The sequence below is a fragment of the Scyliorhinus torazame genome, chromosome 8 (genome assembly GCF_047496885.1).
Source record: "Scyliorhinus torazame isolate Kashiwa2021f chromosome 8, sScyTor2.1, whole genome shotgun sequence".
NCBI classification, from domain to species: Eukaryota; Metazoa; Chordata; class Chondrichthyes; order Carcharhiniformes; family Scyliorhinidae; genus Scyliorhinus; species Scyliorhinus torazame.
In genome coordinates, this window is record NC_092714.1 from 227,408,044 (window position 1) to 227,423,607 (window position 15,564).

General features: G+C 47.7%; 1 protein-coding gene across 2 annotated transcripts in view; it reads right to left on the minus strand.

Annotated features, from left to right (window-relative positions):
• Positions 1–15,564, minus strand: part of LOC140428422 (DEP domain-containing mTOR-interacting protein-like) — a 111,986-nt gene that overhangs the window by 51,548 nt on the left and 44,874 nt on the right. For both annotated transcript variants that reach the window (XM_072514850.1, XM_072514851.1), the window contains exon 7: positions 3,497–3,567. In XM_072514850.1, the coding sequence (XP_072370951.1) occupies positions 3,497–3,567 (71 nt within the window). The remainder of the gene's footprint in view (positions 1–3,496; positions 3,568–15,564) is intronic.

Sequence of the window (15,564 nt, forward strand, 5' to 3'; positions counted from 1 at the left end):
CGGGGAGGATGTGCAGACTCCGCACAGACAGTGACCCAAGCCGGAATCGAACCTGGGACCCTGGAGCTGTGAAGCAATTGTGCTATCCACAATGCTACCGTGCTGCCCAATGGGCAGTTGTTGGCCCCCCCCTTAATGGCACTGTGCCCACCCCTATCCTGGTTACTGGTCCCACCGCCACCCCTCCGCAATCTCTGAGCACCCCACCCCAAAACATGCACAACCCCTCCCCGAAAGCCATCTGGCCCCCTCCACACACAAGGTGAACCCCCAAATGAGGCTCTTCAGAGGGCCTGTCCCTCGCAATGCTAAATGGGCAGTCTAGGTTGGCAGTCCATGACTCTCATCATCTGGAGGCTTACTCACATCCACGCTCCTGGCATGGTCATCACAAATGGTTCTTGTTTTTGAAAACCAGTAGTGATTCACGCTGGCGTGACGTCACGCCAACTGGGTGGGAGGGTGTTACGGCACCAAGCTAGTATGTATATAATAATATATTATACTGTATGGAAATCAGGGGCATGAACTTGATCACATCACTGGCGGGGAGTGGGAAAGATTGCAAATTGATATCTCGTCGGCGCAAATCCCGTTTTAGCTCTATTGCGAGTTTTAGCAGTCATACCTGGATCTGCACCCATGGCTAAGTCCCACCCTTGAAATTTAGGAAAATTCTAAAAAGGCTGGTGTACAATTTAGTATTAAAAAATTACAAAGTTAAAAGTTTTTCTTGAATGGAAAGTGAAGAAGAATAAAAGAATTGGAAGCTTAAAGAAAAGAGAGTCACTAGACAAGAACTGGTGAACAATAATTCTTATGGAAGATTGTGTTGCGGGTTCTATTTCTGTTGCATAACACTATGATTACAGTGATAAAGCTATTCCCAAAAGATTACTGTGGACTAACATTCTGGTCCAATGTGAAATTTGGCTCTGTAATATTGCTTAAAGCCCACTTAGAGCATAACTCTAAAATTCCTTTCATTATCGCAACATAACCATTAATTAATTTATTTAAGCAGGTTAATGCCTGTTCTAAATTAGAGAAGGAAATTTTAAATACATCTGTCCAGCATCTGTACACTATTATTGCATGTCCTATTACTGGGCCGTTGTGCTTTATTAACAAAATCAAAGGGTGTAATTTAATGGCCGTGTTGCACTTATATGAGAGTACAATGAGGCTGTTAAATAGCGGGAGAGGCCAAAAACGAGAACCGCACCAAGCGCCAATCTATAGCATGGTGAGAAATCAATAATCATCACTTAAGCCCAATCTCCATACAATTAACCAATGCCTGATCTAACCGTCTCCTGAGCAAGTGGTCACGTGGACGCCGATTAGGACTCCTTTTTTAAAACGTGAAACTGGCGGAGGGGCTGCTGCGGGGGCCAGAGGAGGTGAGTAGCCATCTTCACTCACAGGCAAAGAGCTGGGGACACTGGGGCTGCTTTCCTGGTGGGAGAGCAATCGGGGGGCAGCCATGGTCTGATTGGGCCGCCATGGGGGGTGGGGGTCGTAGAGCAGATGACCTTCAAGTGGCACTGATTCCCATCCTCCTGATCACACTTCGCGAGCTGACGGCCGCTGCCACTTTCTCCCAGGTGGTGGTGGCTGCCCTGTGGCTGACCCTCCTGGACCATTGGGGAAACAGGGCATCCTGTCTGGCCTCCACCGTGTCCAACAGTCATCCCAGGTTAGAGTCACCAATGTGTGGGGCTGGTCTCCATGGCAGCATGACTTCAAGCGGAGTGGGTCTGGCTGTGCAGCAACGGTTTAAGTGCTGTTGTCACTTGTTAGCAGGGGGCTGGTGAGCACAGTCCTGGGCAAATCAACCGGTGAACCATGATTTGTGGCGTGAATCCCGCGGGGCCTCGTAAAGTCGATCAATTAACATTTTATCGTAATGATGGCCTCCGCCGGACCAAGCATCGGGGAGCTCACGGCATTTCCCGCTCACTACCACACTTTTCCATCAAAATGCTCCCAAAGTATTCTCCTCTCTGTGTGCTACCAATAGACCTGAATAATTTAAACCTTATTTTCTGTTAAATAATATCAATGACAAGTTAGACATTTGCACAAGAATCACAAAACACTTAGTCACTGCCATATAATTGAATTAAAGTTTTAACAAAAGACATTCAAAGGCTGTTCCCAAGACTCCCCAGTCAGTTGGAGAACAGCAATTACCCAAGAACGTCTTGGCACTTGTGGTGAAAGCTTGCCACAGCTCCAATGGGCTGGAAAACAGGTTGAGTCCTGCCTGGTGTCAGAGGCCCAAAGAGCCAAGTTCCAACATCAGTTCTCATATTCCCTGCCACTCAGTTGGCACGGTCAGGATCGGCAGTCAATGTGCCCAGCGAATGAGCTACTCAAGTGACACAAATAGGTCAAGACTTGGGATTAAGTCTGAACCCAAAGACAGTGACCCTAATCATCTTGATGATTATGATGGCCCCATTTTAAAATAGATGTTATTTTTTTTCTAGGCTGGGGAGGGGAATCTGGCACCCGGCTCCTGCACCCCTGGACATTAGGTGGGTAATATTCCTGGTCTTTGGAAGAAGGGGCACACATATTTTTACTGGGCGTGGGTGAAGCATTTGGCAGCCTGTCCAACTCTGAACCTATTGGCCATTAATGGTCTCATCCTTCCCTTGATGCTATTTTATTTTACTCATGATGCACAGATTGACATCAGCAAGGAAGGAGGACCTCCTTTACAGAACCCCTGGGTCCATCAAGGCACTTCCCCCCCCCCCCCCACCAACCACCACCGCCACCCGCGCCCCCCCCCCCCCCCCCCCCACCCCAACAATGTCAACTCCCTGCTTTAACTCTCCCTAGCCTCCTCAACCCAGCCTCACCTTACCCCCTTACGGAGATCCCCAACCCTGGACTTACTTGGGCTCATCAGTGTGGTGGGACTGCCTGTAGTTGCAGCAGTGGTCACTGCTCCTGGAACATATACAGCTGTCGGCAGCTCCCCAAGGCGGGACTTCCTCCCAAGAAATAGATGCCAGTCTCGCCCAGAAGCTAGCAAAACTGCTCTTAGCGTTATATTGATGCGGGGAAGCCACGGGCACCATGGGCAGTTTCCACCGTGACTCTTTAGGTGGGGCAGCGGGGGGGGGCTGCACCTTGTAAATCCAGCCCTATGTGCTGAGGGACATTGGGGGGGGTGGAATTCAAATTAGGTTACCTCCTGATCCCATACTCAAACAGCAGAGATCACCAGCGGACATGATCCAAGCTGGCATGCAGGGATTGCAGATTCCTGGGATTTCAGGCTCCGTGAATCACACTGCAGTTAACAGAAATGTTTCTGCACAATGATAACATTGGGTCTTACGCAAAATTCCATGCAATTTGAGATAAAGGGTTCTTAACTCTCCCATGGCAGCATTGCAGTTGAATCAGTTTAAAACTTCTACCATAACCCCACTAGCAGTGTAGTAACTGATTAAAGTGTCAAGGAATGCACACTTACTGTTAATGTTTTCTTTAAGTAAGGTGCTCCAGGTGACAGGAGTTCTTCATTAGTTACTGGTCTCTTCAACACTACAACGTTAAACACCAGTGAGTATGTTAACATTTTAAGACTAATAAAATGACTATGTCAGAAACTCACCAAGGCCTATATTCGGGCAGGCTGTTAACAACTAGCAGAAAGGAATTGTTTTTTTGTCCGTAGATTTAGTGGAAAAAAAAGAATTGAATTTATATGTTGCCTTTTGATACCTCTCGTGGCATTTCAAAATTCATGACACAATGGATTATTTTGGAGTGCTGTGACTGATAACCTGGACAAATTCCATAACTCAACAGGGTGAGAAGGGGACGTGATTTTTAATTTGTCTGTTTCTTGCCTGAAGGGCAGGTGACGGGTGTAAGAACATTTGAGAAACACCTTTGACATACAAGGACTAATTTTCAGGAAGGCTATTAAATGTGTGCTTGAATACTTGCTCAAAACAGGCAGGACATTGTTTACGTATGCAGATAGGGGCCTAGGCCAGCTTTAATAATAATAATCACTTATTGTCACAAGCAGGCTTCAATGAAGTTACTGTGAAAAGCCTCTAGTCACCACATTCCAGCGCCTGTTCGGGGAGGCTGGTAGGGGAATTGGCATTGTTCTGCATTACAAGCCAGCTGTTTAGCCCACTGTACTAAACCAGCCTCTAGGGTACTGGTGGCCATTTTAATGTAGAAACGAGCTGAGTGTACACCATGCAGGGTAGACTCAGTTATACTGGAGGTTAAACAGCCTAAGCAACAGTTCTTAAAGGGGCCATTGGAGACCTTCCCACAGACGGTTAGATAACTTTTTTGGCCGGAATTCTTGAGAGACCTGGCGAAGCAAGATTGTACCATGCCACGCATCCCACCCCCTCCCACCCACAATGCCCATCCACGCACCCGACTTCCCCAACAGACCAACTTGCCAGCTGGGTCCATGCTGAAGCTGGCCTTTTTTCAGCTTTCCAAAACTGGTAAGTTGCAATGAAGTGCTCATTGAACTACAGTCTGCCAACTAGATTCAAATGAGTTCCAAACATGAAAATGTTGGCTTCAGTCAGGTACCCAGGCACATGCTGACTATGCACCCATTCTGGGCTAAAGAACCCCCACATCTTGGGTTTGCAATTGATTTAAAGGACAGTAATCAAACAATGCAACACCCTCAATGGAGTGTCAGTCATTCTTGGATTTTGGGGTAGGGCTCAAACCCACAGCATGGGGCAGGAGTTTGACAAAACTAGTGAGGATTTCTTTCCAGCCTCGAGCTTTCTTTGGTAAGGAAAGCTCATGCAAAGCTACTTGCTCCTGATTGGCTTCTGCCAGCACTGGTTTCCGGTCAAATAATCCTTGAGGTTCAGTATCCACATACACACCTTCTTACATCACAATATTTCCAATGCCAAAATATCAAAGACTAGCTTGATCCATCATGCAAAGGGGAGTTCGCCATATGTTTTGATTGCCACCGCCCCCCCCCCCCCCAACAAAGATTTAAATGCTGTTCTATCGGGGCGGTACGGTACCACAGTGGTTAGCATTGCTACCTCACAGCACCAAGGACCCAGGTTTAATTCTGGCCTTGGGTGACTGTGTGGAGTTTGCACATTTACCCATGTCTGCGTGGGTTTCCTGCGGGTGCTCCGGTTTCCACCCACAGTCCAAAGATGTGCAGGTTAGGTGAATTGGTCATGATAAATTGCCCCTTAATGTCCAGTGATGTGCAGGTTAGGTTATGGGGATATGGTGGGGTGGACGGGTGAGTGGACACAGGTAGAGTGCTCATTCAAAGGGTCGATGCAGACTCAATGAGCCAAATCTCAGAAATATTTAAATTGATTGTTTTTGTTAATTGTCTTTGTATTAAATGGATTTAAATCAATTCAGAACCTTTGTTATTTAATGGGCTTTACGCTCTAGTAAAGGTGCAGTTTTATTACACACAGTAAATCTCAGAGACCAGTTGCACTGTAAATTCTATTCTATATCAGATTGTAACCTGCAGCATGCCAAGCACAGCCTGTAGGTGGGAGAGTAGGAACAAGGACAGGGCTGTCTAATAAATAACTATTCGTGGCAATAGTCAACTACATTGCTTCCAGAACAGCATACAAAGCCTCATTAATGAGTAAAGCAAAACTGGTTGCAACCTCATTTTTAGACAAAACAGAAAGTTTTTGAAACCTTACAATTAATTAATACCAACAAAACACTGAATGGTCTAAATAAACACTACTTTGACAGCATGCACAGCATTGACTAGATCAACACGAACCTATAAGACCAGAATACCTAAACGGCATTGACCCCTGAGATTAGAAATTACCACAAAAGTTCATAATGAATCGAGAAAAGTCTTTGAATGTGCAAAGCCTTGCTGTAACTACAATGCCAGGCAAAGAAAAATTCCACATTTGAAATTTGGATCTCAAAGACATTAATCCCTATGCCTCTCTCCCACCACCAAATGAAATAGGGGAAATGTAATCCCAACATGCCAATCACATTCGGCTATGGGACGGAGACTCTGTTTTGGTGTAAAAATCGGGAGCGGCACCGGTTTATGAATTCTCCGGCCCCTGAAATGCGGGCGCGCTGATTATCCACCACCTCAGGCCATTGCCTGAGGCCTGCCCCGCAATGCTCCATCCCTGACCGGTCGAGTTCTCGACGGCGTGGGTTACGTGTGCTCACACTGGGCGGAATTGTCTCAGCCAGGGGCCGGGCCGGAGAATCTCCGTGACCAGCGTGAATCGCGCCACGCCGCCCTGACACGATTCTCCGCTGGTCGGCACGACGCCGGCCGGGGGCCGCTCTACGGGTCCCCGGCGATTTTCAGCCCAGGATGGGCCAAACGGCCGTGTCAAAAAACCCGAGCCCCGCCAACGGGGTTCACACCTGCTCTCAGCCGGCGGGAACTCGGCGTGTGGGAGGGAGGGGGCGGTGGGGGGGTCCGAGCCCGGGTGGGGGCCTCCGATGTGGCGTGGCCCATGATCGGGGCCCACCGATTGGCGGGCTGGCCTCTCAGGCTGGGGGCCTCCTTTCTTCCACGCCAGTCCTTGTAGCCCTGAGCCATGTTGCATCGGGGCCGGCGCAGAGAAGGGTGACACTGCGCATGCGCGCATTGCCGCCGGTGCCACTGCGCATGCACAGACCCTGTAGCGCCCAAGATCAGCAGCTGGAGCCGCATGGGCCGCTCCAGTGCTGTGCTGGCCCCTTGTAGGGGCCAGAACTGCTGATCCTGAGGCCATGTTGACGCTGTCGAGAAACGCGACGGCGTTTCCGACGGCGTCAACACTTAGCTCAGGATCAGAGAATCCCGCCCACTGTTCCTGAACTCGACGTGGGGCTGCGGACTCAGTCCGGGACTGCCACAGTCGGGGGAGGGCCGATCAGCGGACAGGGGAAGCTTCATTCGGGGCTGGGGACGGGTGTGGTGGGCGGTCCAGGGCACGCAAGCGGCCGATGGGGGCACTACTTTGGCAGTCCAGGTCCGTGGGCTGAGTCCATCATGGAGCACAGCGTGGCCGCTGCAGGCTGCTGCCGTGCGAAGCCTTTGAACTGGAAGTGATGGGGGGCCATATCAACAGCTAGAGCTGGGAGCTCTACGCTGCCTCTCTGCTAACCCCAATAAAACGGGGAATTGGTGGCCGTTTTACGTCAGTTTTCCTGGCGTAAAACACCACCATTTTAACGCTGGCGTGGGAACTTAGTCTCCAAAATGGAGAATCCAGCCCAGGATTTAAATGTCTTTAAAGGGTATGGGCTGGTTCATGTCAAAAGCCCACACCCAACACTCCTGACCTGGCCTGTTTCATTGTGGAGATAGGCATATCCTACTCTGAAATTTTCATAGTGCTGGACCAGGTTTTTAAAGAGTTGTGATTAACAGCCCCTCATAGAGCCATGACCCATAGTCCGCATGAGTGGACCTTTTAAAAGCCAAGCTCAAAAAGTCCTCCCAATGCCCTCTATGCCAAGCTGTGACCTCCCCAACCCACCTTCCCATGGCTCTTTATACTACCAATGCAAACTATGCCCTCCATTAAACCCTCCATGACTCCTCAAGCCCCATGCTAAGCTATGCCTTCACACAACCTTTGGCTTCTCATGCCCGGTGTCAGGTTATGCCCGCACGCACCTCCTAGGGCCTCTTGTATACCCAATGTCACCCTATGCTCCATCCACCCCCTTTTGCCCCTTGGACACCCTTCCACCCATCCCCATGGCTCCTCATACCCTCTGTGCAATGCCTCCCCCATCCATTCCCATGGCCCCTCACATCTCCTCTGCTAAGTTATGGCACTCCATAACTATTGACCAACTATACACTGTCTAGAAGCAATGAAATGAAATGAAATGAAAATTGCTTATTGTCACAAGTAGGCTTCAAATGAGGTTACTGTGAAACGCCCCTAGTCGCCACATTCCGGCGCCTGTTCAGGGAGGCTGGTATGGCAATTGAACCGTGCTGCTGGCCTGCCTTGGTCTGCTTTAAAAGCCAGCGATTTAGCCCAGTGTGCTAAACCAGCCCCTGGAATGAATCCTATAGTGACAATAGGATGAGTAATAGAAGCTTCTTTTTTTTTAAATGAATTCATTACTTTCCACCATGTGAAAAAGTAATTTCACAACAGGGCAATGAAAGTGTCAATCATCCAGTACCTTTAAAACAGAAACCACAAGCCCTTGAAAACACTTAATTTGTGCAAATAAGCATTGTGAAATGTTCACAGATATCAGGGAGCCAGAGCTGCCAAACAAGCAGTGTTTCCCTTGGGATGCAGCTGTTTCAACAAAAGCAATGGATGTCTGGGCTCTGAGTTAAATTACTTTTACATCACGTGGCATAGAGAGCATGAGAGGCCATGGGAGAGGGGTATAGCTTGGCATATGGGGCCATGAGGGACCACTGGGGTGGAGGCATGATGGACATGGAGAATATGAGAGAGGGGAGGGAAGGGCCTTTTTGTTTTTATTTTAACTGAGACAAAGTCCATAGCACTGAGGTGGGCCTTTATAAATAGCTCCACTGGTTGCCTCTGATAAAGTTCCCGGGTCAACTGGCCCATCCCCAGTCTGTACCCAACGTTCAGCAATGTCCATGCTTTTAGTGCTGTGGTCCTAAAGCGTGACTTTCACTTTAAGTAAGGCTTTACAGTACGTTTTTAACCACTATCCTGAACAGAATCTCACAGAACCTTTACTGTGCAGAAGGTGACCATTCGACACATTGAGTTTGCACTGACTCTCTGAGAGAGCGTTCTACCCATTCCCACTCCCTGCCTTTTTCCCGTAACCTGCACATTCTTATTTTTCAGACAGCAATCCAATTCCCTTTAGAATACCTCGATTGAACTTGCCTCCGTCTCCCTCTCATGGTGTTTATTCCAGAGTCCAGCCACCCTCTGGGTGAAAAATCACATTAGTTCTTGGAATCATAGAATTCCTACAGTGCAACAGTGTAGAAGGAGGCCATTCAGCCCATCGAATCTGCACCAACCCACCAAAAGAGCACTCTACCCAGGTCACTCCCGCATCTTAATTTGAATCTGTTCCTTCTGACGAATGTGATATAAAATAGTTACTTTAGAGATATTAGTTAATGTAATGTAGAAATAAGCCACTTTGATTCTGGCAGATAGAGACAAAGGGATTTGAGACCGCATGGAAAAAGCAGGAAGAGGTGTGTCTATGAGAGTGATGCTGCATTGATAGGGGCCAGAGAAAGGGATTGGAAGTGAGCCAATCAGAATAGATCAAACAGGTCAGGAGGGATATAGGCTGACCTATGGGCGTCGAGTATGTGAAACTTGATACCATTTGAATTGATTTGCAGAGATCCCTTTGTCTCTTTGTTCATTCGCTTTCTGGGATGTAGGAGACTGGATGTCTCTTATGTTTCTGTGAGATGAATTAAGCTTGCAAGCTAAGTAAAATAACTTCTTTTTACGTGCGAATCCATCTCGACTTTTATTGAGGCCAGACTGACGGAGAAAGAAATTTGGGAATCAACACTTCTAGTTCTCGATGCTCTCTTGAGTGGGAACATTTTCTCACTGTTTAACCTGTCCCTACCCCTCAGGTTCTTGAATATCTCTCTCAAGGCTCCTCTCAGCTTTCTTTTCTCCAAGGAAAACAGACCTAAAACAAATCTAACAGACTGTTGATTTGGGAAGGGAAAAGAAAGAGAAGAGGTACATGAATCTAGAACCAGAGTTCCACGATAAAAATTGGGCCAACTGAAATGTACAGTACAAATGATAGGGTGGCATTTTGGTCAGAAACATGATTCTAGACTAGGGTTTTCCAAACTCAGGGTCTCGACCCGCAGGTGGGTCGCGGGAGGGTGACGGGAGGCTTGTGGAGCGATCGGTTGTGGTGTTCCCGATCGCGGGAAGAAGTTCCCAACTGCCGCGACCGGCTTTTAAGAATGCCGGCCGCGGGCAGTCCCCGATTGGTTGCGGTGTTTGATGGGGGGGGGCGGCGTGAGGCTGGGCTGTGTGCTGGTCACCACGCACAGAGTGGTAGGGGGAGGGGGGGTGGAATGGGCTGGCGGGCGTCCACATGGGCGCGATGGTAACAGTGGTGTCCCCAGCTTGGAACTCTGCTTTGTTGCTCGACTTTTGCGCGCTGCTCGGCTCTTCCCACGCCGCCGATCAGCAGTATGCAACCTACGGCTACTTGGTCAATCCGTTCAAGGGCCAGCACATCGCCCGTTTGCACTCTCACGATGGTAAGTACTGGTCGGGAAGTGGTCTGTGACTGGGGTGGATACAGTGGGAAGAAGCCAGGCCAGGTTTCTCGGAATACTGATTAACCGAGGCCAGTCAATAGGTCTGACATGTGAACACTGGAAGAAATCTATAGTCATCACTTTGTGTCGACACTCTCTGGAAACCAGGAAGTAAGTGCTATTGGTAGGAATGGAGCAGGAGGTGACCTAGATGTTTGGATAGTGCAATGCAGTGGAACCGTAAGAAATAGTGTGACATTGTGTGTTTGACAAGTTACTTCATCTCCTCAAGCCGTAGTTTGTAAAGTAAAAACAAGATTGTATGTTTTTCTAAAGAAACTGGGAACATATTTAAAACAAAGCTTGTGTGTCAATGTAAGGATGCACATGTTCAACTGAAGCTGTTTTAATTTTTAGCAGTAAAAAGTCATAAATTTTAAAAAAATTGGGTATTAGAAATAAAGTTTCAAAGTTAAAAAAATAATGCCGTTTGCGACCGGCCTTGAAATATGAATGATGAGTCTTTCCGCAGGAGGCAGCGGCAAAGAGAAGGTCATACGCCCGGCACGTCAATGCTTTGGGAGCAAAATCATAGAGGTGAGATTCCTCCATTTTGTAGCTGCCAGTAAGCAAGCAACAGGACTGTGTGAAGAACTGAAGACGGGTCATTTTGTAATAAGTTAGAGAGGGCCAGAGATACAAACAGAACAGAATCTCACAACTAAATCTGCTGGAGAGAGTTTCTCAGGAGAGTTCACGGTAGCACAAGGCAGTGCTGGTGTGAGCTGCATCCCGAGCTCCAGGGTCTCTGGTGAACAAACAATTAAAAAGAAACTGAAATCGGGAACAAAGCAGTATAAAGATGATTTCTTGAGGTATGGTGCTAATTGTGCCAATCAAGATGCAAAGCCCATGTGTGTTATATGCAGGGAAGTGCTGACAAATGAAGTTTTAAACCCTCGAACATTGAATGACGAAGCAAAAGAGACCGTGAGGACCAAGCCGGCCCACCTGCCGCATTAAAGTCAAGCAATAATGGTATGTCGCAAAGGTCAGCCGGCTTGGGTCAGTAACGTCAGCCGGCATGTCTCACGAACGTCGGCCGGCATGGGTCCCGAAGGTCCGCCGGTTGGTAAAAGTGGGTCCGAGGAAAAAAAGTTTGAGAAACACTGTTCTCAACTGTAGGCTAGGGGGATAATGCTTTGGTAAGCAGTCCATGAAGTAAAATCTATGGCAATTAAAATTTAATTCTCACACACTCCCTTAATCATTTTGTGGGATTGGGACTCATACCAAACCACCGGGCTCAGACAGAGAATTATAGCCAAGGCAGAAGTTGAGTAATACAGATTGCCTCGAGTGATTCTCAGGTAGGAAAGAACATGAGCCTCCCTAATGCTGTTGCTACCCTTTAATCCCCCTGCAAAAATGCTGAGATGATTTGTGAAATAAGAGTTTACCTATGATGTCACTCTGCTCAAATAGCCTTCTGTCACTGTCCTCGCACAAATTTAACGGTCAATTCGGCAGAGTAGCAACGATGCCATTGTCATGAGAATGTCGCTTTAAGAAATGTTTGGCTGCTCATATTACTGCAGTGATGTCAGAGTGTGGGTGGAGCTGGGCTGTCTGTCAGCTTTTTACTTTCGTTTTAGGCTGTTTGCTGCAGGGTGTGTTTTAGTTTCGTTGTCAGTGTTGGAGCTGAAGCCAGACAGAGCAGGTGTGTTGATGGTTGCTAAGATGTTCACTGTATGTTTAAAAAAGCTTAACTTGAGTTCATAGAATAAACATGGTTTTGTTTTTAAAAAGTACTTTTCCATTTCTGCTCTGCCACACCTGTAGAGTGGGCCGTATGCTCCCCATACCACAATCTATTAAAAGTTGTGGGTCAGGTGAACTCCATAATACACTTTGGGGTTCTCTAAACTCTGGCCCATAACACCATTGCCTGGAAAATTTCAACGTAGTAAGTGTACTTCGAGAACAGGGAACTTGAAGTTAAAGCTGTTGCGCTCCTGACTGCTTCTGACAACTTTCATCTTCCACTTTGCAAAGGAAGAGTAAAATAGCTCGACTGACCTAACTACTCACTTCGTGGAAATAATTAAACGCGTTATAGCCTACAGCAGAGTGGTCACTACGTTGAGCATTATCTGCTGTGCAGTAGGTTTCCCCAAGTAATACTTTCAAACTCTGTTGCAGCATAACCTAATTTAATCTAACTTTATGGAGAAAATATTATGGGCTCCTGCCAGCAGGTTTGAAGGCAGGGTATACTCATAAAAATGCAACCTGTCGCCTGCCCACTATCTACCTGCCAACTCTGGTCTGTATCCCATCTTACAGGAAGTGGTGGAGGTGTTGGGTGCTCGTGCCCACTCGCGCTCGGGCTTATTGAGGCCTACAAGTGGCCAATTAATGGCAACTTAAATGCCTCATCCCACCATTTTATCCATGGCGGGGGCAGGCCCACCCCAAGTAGGCAGCAACTTTAGCTGTGTGGGTTGGTGTCGGGAAATGGGGTTGTACCTCCTTTAGTTGTCCCTTGTGTCCATTGAAGGCAACTCCCCCAAGGCCATACGTCTCCGCAACATTACCCTCCCACCCAGGGCCTCACTAACCCGGCCCTGAACCCATTTACTCCCCTTTTCTGGGCCTGCCACTTAACTCCTGGCAATACTTTATCTCTCGTCTGGCATCCATTAGCTTCTGTTCATCAGGGACTGGCTTGATCCCAGCAGTGGTCTCCACTCGAGCCTGGCATTGCTGGGACTACAGAGCTGCAAGCCATCCATTTAGCCTGCAGCTTGCTAAGGCAGGACCTCCTCCCTGGATGGGGGTAGAAGTCTCGTCCTTAGCCAATTAACAATCTGCTGAACATTAAATGGCTACAGGACAGCCAGTATCGACAAGGATGTATTCCCCCGCCAATTCTTCCAAGGACAGGACAGAAAACCCACCATCCCAAAAATCTTGGCCTATGTTATTTTCACAGAATATCATCCTCCACACTTCAAACCACATTTTCTATCACAACAGGAGATAATTACCAGCCTCACTGCAGCAGTCACCAGCGCAAAGACTGAACCACCTATACCTCCATAACCTGTGAGGCCCAGCATAGAAACATTGGTGAAGAAGGTACAACTTCCACTAGCTGATGTTGGTTTGAAAGGACAATGAGGGGTTGCAGGTTGTAAAAGTATGAATATGGTAAGTTGAGATCAGTGGGTCTGACTTCAAAGTGAAGTTAGTAGAACATCATTGTCTTCTACACACTATGATGGAACAAAGGTCGAGCATACAGAATTCCCTATCAGAAATAACCATGTGGGTCGAACACTGATTTTGGCAGATCCTGGGTGCACAATATGGCCAGATCTGAGGAAAGATTACAGATAGTGGTTAGCACTGTTGCTTCATAGTGCCAGGGTCCCAGGTTTGATTCCCAGCTTGGGTCACTGTCTGTGCGGAGTCTACACATTCTCGCTGTGTCTGCGTGGGTTTCCACCGGGTACTCCGGTTTCCTCCCACATGTCCCGAAGACTTGCTATTAAGTAATTTGGACATCCTGAATTCTCCCTCTGTGTACCCGAAACAGGCGCCGGAATGTGGCGACTAGGGGCTTTTCACAGTAACTTCATTGCAGTGTTAATGTAAGCCCATTTGAGCCAATAATAAAGATTATGATTTGATCTCCCACCAAATGACTTGTCCGGCCATGATACAGCCCCTCATTCACAGAGTAGACTGGCTTCTAAAGATCAACCAGGATTTAAGAACACTCAGGGCTTGGGAATGCCCAACCTCAGTCTGGGCTGCACGGTAGCATTGTGAATAGCACAATTGCTTCACAGCTCCAGGGTCCCAGGTTTGATTCCGGCTTGGGTCACTGTCTGTGCGGAGTCTGCACATCCTCCTCGTGTGTGCGTGGGTTTCCTCCGGGTGCTCCGGATTCCTCCCACAGTCCAAAGATGTGCAGGTTAGGTGGATTGGCCATGATACATTGCCCTTAGTGTCCAAAATTGCCCTTGGTGTTGGGTGGGGTTGCTGGGTTGTGGGGATGGGGTGGAGGTGTTGGCCTTGGGTGGGGTGCTCTTTCCAAGAGCTGGTGCAGACTCGATGGGCCGAATGGCCTCCTTCTGCACTGTAAATTCTATGACTACCTCTACATTAATTGGTTTGTTTGGAGCTTTTGGGAGGACCAACCCCATGAAAGGTTACATGAAGCCCCTGGGCATAGTCAAATTTGACATATCAGAGTTCCAAACAAGACTGTGGCACATCTGTTGTACTATTTGCTTGTATATACAACAGGAGGACATTGAGAGAACCATGGATTTTTGGTCTCAGTATAAACAGTGTTGACAGGAGATCAAACATCTATGCAAGCTCCAGCAGCTGGCCCAATCAGACCCGATGTGTAAGCCTCAGACCACAGTGAGGAGTTTTTAACTAATCTAACCTGCAGGGAAATCGGCGGTGAAAAAGTCTTGCGGAACCAAAGATGTGCAGGTTAGATGGATTGGCCATGCTAAATTGCCCCTTAACGACCAAAAGGTTAGATGGGGTTATGGAGATAGGGCGGGGGCGTGGGCCTAGGTTGAGTGCGTTTTCAAAGGGTTGGTTCAGACTCAATGGGCATAATAGCCTCCTTCTGGATTGGATTTGTTTATTGTCAGGTGTACCGAGGTACAGTGAAAAGTATTTTTCTGCGAGCAGCTCAACAGATCATTAAGTACATGAGAAGAAAAGGGAATAAAAGAAAATACATAATAGGGAAACACAAGGTGTTCTTCTGCACTGTAGAGATTTTAAAAAAACCTCCACTTGGGATTTCCTTGAAAGCCATGGATATTTCTAACTCCAAAGAATGCCACTGATATCGCTGATCAGCTGACTTGATTAGAGGCCAGGCTGATTGTGGAGAGGAGTGAGTGTCGTTTGAGGCATTCCCCACACTAGGGAAACATGGCTAACAAGTTGCAAAGCTGAATTTCAATCAGGTTCACAGCCCCATTATATTTAACTTAGAATCAGCCCCCTTGGCGCGGGATCACTGCTCTTCACTTTCCAGGCTCAGTTGAAGCAAGAAACAAATGAGTTGGAGGAAGGTTTGTGTCCGGCAATATATATTTCAGCACTTAAAGCCACCCAACACCACTCTCCCTTTGCATAGGTTAAAATTCAGCCCACAGACCTCTATAGTTTGGATCGCAACAAACCAAGTTCAGCAGTTATTGAGAAGGAAAAGATATTTAGCATCTTTTTAAGTACTGTGTCTAAACCTATGCTCCAGT